We start from the raw sequence: 6,000 nt of genomic DNA, 5'->3' as shown, positions 1-6,000 counted from the left end.
AAACCGATTAAGATTCATTTACTAATTAAAAAAAAGAAAAGAAAAGCAATCCCAACAGGGGCCTAAGTAGGTGGTAATAAATATTTTGTTTTTGTTAGAGCAGTTCCAAGATCACTAGAATTCTACATGGATATTGGATCTCTAGACCTCTAAAGTTGTACAATAAAATTGGATAGCCGAGACGATTTTTCTTTTAGGTTTCGCGTGCTATGACTTAGCTATCATGAAAGCTTCACTGCAGACAGCTTCCTCAGTTTCCGGTCGTGATTCAGCATTGTACTTACGCTCTCAACCACTAGAACGATCTGTAAGGAAACAGGTAGTGGGCCCAGAGAATTACTGAACATATAACAAATTGGTCTAAAGATCATCTATACAAGTAATCGAATGACAACAAAACCATGTTCTTGACCGAAATATGTCTGTCCTAACAACAGCGATTAGTAGTGACTAGAAAGCAAGATAGGCACAGCTTTTCGTGTATTAGGTCCAAGCAGTGATATGAATGCAAATTATATTTTAAGCAAGTGGAACGTGGAGAATCCTAGCAGTGATATGAATGCAGATTATATTTTAAAAAAGAAAGACCAACCTGGAAGCAAGCATAAGCCATAGCGTTTGCAAAATAGAAATTTGCATTGCCAGTCCCCTGCAATTTCGTGATGTCATTTAGTTAAAAAGAGATTCAAGTCTTTCCATGTTTCTGTTCAAATCAGGATGCAAAGAAGGCATACCCTCCATATCCAAAGATTGTGCATTACAGGGCTGAGCAGTGAAATCCCAATATACCCGCAGAACAGAAAGAATGAGAACTCCAAATCTGTATGAATAGCATTGGACATTAATTAAAAGGTGAAGATTCAAATCAGGTTGAAAATACAAGTGACCAGAACCGCATGATTACTCACCAACTAATTCGTATACAAACAATCCCATAAAACTCAAGTACAGAGCTGAGTCCCCTACCTATTGGAGTCAAAATGACAAGACAAGATTGCTTATTAAACTCGCATCATCCTGTAGTCAGTGCATGATACTAAAAAATCAAAAGAAAGTCATGCAACAAGACGTGAGGATACCGAAGGATAAGACTTCAACATTGCAGAAATGGAAAGAAGCACAAAAGCCAGAAACAAGGGTCGATGGTGGAGACGAACAGCCAATGGTGTTATCATAAAAAGAATATTGATATGGAAGACTATTAAATAAAAATCCCTGAAGAACTCAAACACTTCAGCAAAAAGGTACCTGAAAACAGCATTAAAAAAAATCAGTTGGAAAGTCACGTGTAAGACTTTATGTATAGGTTTCATTTGTAACCAACTAGTATTTTGTTGGACTCACCATAGAACCCCAATATTTGGAGACAAATCTTGCACAGTGAGAAGAAAGCCATATGTACTGCAGAAACCAACCACACATTTATAGCCGAGTAAGAAATATGGTTGCAACTCAGATAAACACTTCAAACTCATGTTACTTGCATGGTAATAAGAGTGGTTACTTAGAAACGTGAAACCTTGATATAAAAAAATTATAAATAAATAAATCAAAAGAATAAAAGAAAAGGAACCAACTTTCTCACTGGTGGATTTAACTTCCAGGTTGTTGACCTTTTCTTTCCATATTAATGAAATGAATATACACAGTATTTTGGAAACTGACTAGCATTCAGCCAAGTGACACCTCCCCATCCTTAAAGACTAAGGAAGGTGAAGGAGGGCCTGAAATGTGCATATTCATCACTGACCTATCACAATCGCACTTGTATACTGGGTGAAGTAGGCATATGTTCATTTTGGTATGAGAAATGCGAAGTGTCAACGGGTACATTGATAAATATATGGCAGAAAGTTCTAAATAAAAAATCCATACCTTCTAAACATCTCCCAGAGTCCACCAAATTGTTTAAGAGATATGCCACAGAGAAGCAGCAGATACACAGAAAATAAAGAAACCCATAATAAGAAATACATCACTGGTCTCAATGAGAAACCATTTGGTACTTCAGACTGATTGATCACTTCCTCCGGCTGGCTACAGCTATCACGTGAAGGTCTCACAACAACTCTACTACTACTCCTTTGCAAGAACAATTTCCTAGGAGGAGCATCTAAGCCATTACCTAGTAGAAGGACTACCTGGAGGGAAGGAGAACATAGCAACTATATTAGAAGAATCCATGAGCCAGCAAATTATATATTGTCTTACAAACACCCAGACAGAACAATCATACCGGAATTATAAGAATTATAGGATAAAGAGATAGATGAGTCGCCACCACAAATCCAAAAGCAGCCAATGGAACTTGTCCTGTACTACATTAGATGCATCTTATCAAATGAATGGTTCAAAATAACCAAAAAGAAAATCATAACAAAAATAAATGTATATTTTCAGTAACAAAAACATGCAATCAGTGTAATGGTGGTATGAAAAATGTCAATTTGCTGGTGCTTCAATATGAACAGCAAACCTTTGAAGTTTTGGTGAAATTCACGTGTATGACTCTTGTCTATAAATTATGCTTTTTCAGAAGGCGGAAGAAAAAAGATTGTCATTACAAAGCAAAGATTGCTAATTTCTTGCCTTTAGATGCTCCATAGAGCGTAAGCACAATGGCTAGATTTTCGATTGGAGATGTGGACAAACCCACACATGCAACAATTGTGAAAGGATTCCACAGGTACACAAGAGAAGCAATATCTCCAGCTGGGAAGAACTCTGCTAACATTAAACAAATAATGACATTACTCATAAGCCAATAAAAGAAAGGAATGTAGCATTCAACAAGTTGAAATCCAACTCGAAAGGCAGTTCTCATTTGAATGACAATGACATACAACTATAAGACAATCCAGATCTATAATTAAGTCATCCAGAAAACAGAGCTTTCCCCTTCGTAATTTTATATTCATCAATGAAATTTCTGTTTCCTTAAAAAATATTATTATTACTACAGCAACCAAAAAGACCATGTTTTCATGTGTTTCTCCCAATTTCTCCCTTTGTAAGTGTGAAATATCAATTTCTATGGAATAATATAATTGTCAATTCTCATTTACTTACAATAGTTATAAGGGACATTTTTTAAGAATAAAAAAGGTCTAATACGTAAAAGTGAAAAAACTTATACAAATAATTAAAATATAATTATAGCCAATAAATCTAACTATGAAAAACATCACAAACATAAACCAACAGTAAGAATTGAATATCCGTATTGCTATATCAACCTAATAAGTGATTTCCAAGTCCTCACTTCCCAGCTCCATCATTTAGAAAGAATCTACAGTAATCATATAGGTCAAGACAGATATAACTAGATAGTGAAACTGCAATTGTGCGCTTCCCTTATGTAGAAAGGATTTCAATTCTAAAGTCCACTAACCACATCCATTCAAATTGACATAGTTGTCTGAACGTACGAGTTATATTTGAACTCAATTGGGCATTGAACATTATATTATCTTCTATACAAGGTTTAATACATCTCAGATCAGCACCATGCTGAGTAACTGATTTCTGTATCATGCTTCAACAGTTCAAAGGAAACCTATATCCAAAGGCATTAGATTGCATCTTAAACTTACTTCATTTATTCAGAAAATACCTGTTCTTTAAGAAGATTATAGAACGAGAATAGATGAAAGTCTGAGGGCCAACATCTTATTCAGTTTCAGGGGAGTTTTCATTTCAAGCAAATAATGGCTTTCTGTGATATTTGTATTATCAGAAACAAGTTTCAAACGAAAGGAGTACAGAGAATGCAACAGAAATTTACAAAGCAGAGTTAAAATCAATACAAATTACTTCAGCGTACGAACCCAACCTTATAAGAGAAATGCAAGATGACAATTAATTGTGGTTATAATTTTCGTGAAGTAATTTTTTAATTACTATAAGCTATATATAGGTTATACTATGGTTATCGCGATATATTGTTCATGGATAAAGAGTCAATAATCATCTTTAAGATGTTCATGGAATCCTAAAGTTTGTAAAAATATATTCCAAATAGAATTCCTAGAAGTTAATTTTAAAATTTATGGCATAGCATTTAGATCCCTGACGTTACACAGGAAAATGTCAAGGAAACTTCACCCTGTATTTTTTAATTAAAATGTCCTAACTTGTGGGATCAATGATCATATCTGATCTCTCCTTTCCGTCACTAATGATTGTATGCAGTTCAGTCTTAACTAGAATAAAGATCGGCATTCATTTACAGTGCATCATATGCATAATTTTCAATCGCATGTCAAGTACCTGAGTTTTTTGATAGGTTAACCTTCAGCAATCTCAAATTCCGATAATATGCCCTCTGAAGATTCTGACCGACTGCACGAATAAGCAATGCACTCAGAACATCTGCAACCACAAAAGCAAAACTATGCAACAATACATTTATATTAACAGCCTGAATAAATAACAGAACTATCATTAATTAATGAAAATCTTAGGCCTTGAAGAAATCACAAATAATTTAAGTACAAAAAGTGCACAGCAGAAATGCTAAAAGAAATTGGACTTCACTGAAACCCATTCACTTTCAAACCATTGATAACAACCTTAAAAGTGCATAAATCAATCTTAGGGGCGAACAAAAAAAGAATTCAAAATTCACCTGCATAAAAGATGGTCTGGTTGCCCTTCAATTCTGCATCACAAAAATACAACTATTATTGAATGTCAGAAAACACACCAAACTTAGGCATTATACTCCGAGCACTTGCAAGCTCAGGATCCTAGTAATTCAGAAATTCTGAAGTTACCAAATTCATTTTCACGGGCTTCAAACTCTTCAATTTAAGTATGCAATAAGAAAAACGATAGAAGAAACGAAAAACTAATCAGCTTCAGGTTCTTAGCCATTATAAATACAAAACACAGACACCTGTTAAACCAACAAGGAGAAAAAAAAGCCTCCATTGAAGTACAATGTTACATTTCTTTTGGAGGTTGGTTTCTACCTTCTGACAGTCAGTGGCCCTAGAAGAGACAGTAACAGAGGAGAGCCATGGTACATAGATCCTGCTCAGAAAAATAACCAAATTCTCAAAATTATAAGATAACCATCTACAATCAGCCAGCTTCAGAAGCAACATTTGAATTGATAACGAAAGGAAAACAAGGAAACCTGCATAGGGAGACATTGACGACTGCTTTAACCAATAGCCCTCAGCTACTGCAAGACATTTAACAATCAACAAGATATCATGAGCATAAACTAAGCTAGAAACCAATCATAGCTAGAATCTCAAAAGAAAAGTGAGTAAAATACGTCGATGAATGCTGGTTAGAGGTGTGGAGACTTCGGGGCGAGAGGACAGATTCAGATTGGGAAAATATATCATAACGATCCTAAAAATCACTGACAATACCATCCATATCCAAAAGTTTCCCTTCCTTTTCTTCTCCTCCTCTTCGAATTGTTCCTTCGCCGCCATTTCCAACTCTTCCGTTCTCCTTCTTCAACAAGTTACTGAAATGGAGGATTCCTTCTTCAAACTTCAGCACGGTTTTTCGAGAACCAAAGGTTTTGGGCGGTCGCAGATCGGGGGCTTCAGCTACCGGCTACCGGCTGCCTGCTGCAGATGGTATCCATTTTTAATTGGGCTCGGCTGGCGAGGCCCAATCACTCGTTCTAAAAATATTTGGGCCAATCGTTATGGGCCCAAATTGCATTGGATGAGGGCTATTTGGGAATTTAAGAAGATGTAAATAATGGTTTAGTCTTTAGAACGGGAATGACAATATATAAAACAAAAGTAATTAATATTAAATAAATCAAATATTTTTTTTTTACCAGTTTTGAGGTAATTAATCTCTGAGTAACACGTCTAAGCTTAATTTCACAAGATTTTATAAATGAGAGTTATATTTCGTCATTTAAGTTCACATTAAATTAATCATGGATATATATTTCTTAAATATTATTTGATTAAACCTTTAAAAGTTTCACGTGAAACTTAGATTAAAAAAAGAACAAAAGAGATT

At 35.1% G+C, this 6,000-nt stretch overlaps 1 protein-coding gene across 1 annotated transcript; it reads right to left on the bottom strand.

The window, feature by feature from the left end:
• Positions 1-41: 41 nt before the first annotated feature.
• On the bottom strand, positions 42-5,565 carry LOC111794554 (phosphatidylinositol glycan anchor biosynthesis class U protein-like). The gene is made up of 14 exons (XM_023676588.1): positions 5,285-5,565; positions 5,141-5,188; positions 4,974-5,034; positions 4,628-4,660; positions 4,270-4,391; positions 2,590-2,724; positions 2,237-2,313; positions 1,876-2,141; positions 1,345-1,401; positions 1,080-1,248; positions 909-966; positions 735-820; positions 593-649; positions 42-305 (listed from the first exon to the last, which is right to left on the bottom strand). The coding sequence occupies exons 1-14, from the start codon at positions 5,448-5,450 to the stop codon at positions 222-224; spliced, it is 1,419 nt and encodes a 472-aa protein (XP_023532356.1). The 5' UTR covers positions 5,451-5,565; the 3' UTR covers positions 42-221.
• Positions 5,566-6,000: the final 435 nt, after the last annotated feature.

Source organism: Cucurbita pepo, chromosome LG05, assembly GCF_002806865.2.
Source record: "Cucurbita pepo subsp. pepo cultivar mu-cu-16 chromosome LG05, ASM280686v2, whole genome shotgun sequence".
NCBI lineage: Eukaryota > Viridiplantae > Streptophyta > Magnoliopsida > Cucurbitales > Cucurbitaceae > Cucurbita > Cucurbita pepo.
Note: the sequence above shows the minus strand (reverse complement) of the source record. Positions and strands in the feature narration are given on the sequence as shown.

Excerpts from the sequence above, each read along its gene's own strand:
- LOC111794554 (XM_023676588.1), bottom strand. The coding sequence starts at position 5,450 with ATGGCGGCGAAGGAACAATTCGAAGAGGAGGAGAAGAAAAGGAAGGGA. Across the intron at positions 4,661-4,973 it reads GGGCCACTGACTGTCAGAAG|AATTGAAGGGCAACCAGACC; the intron begins GTAGAAACCAAC and ends TTTGTGATGCAG. Across the intron at positions 1,402-1,875 it reads CTCTGGGAGATGTTTAGAAG|TACATATGGCTTTCTTCTCA; the intron begins GTATGGATTTTT and ends TGGTTTCTGCAG.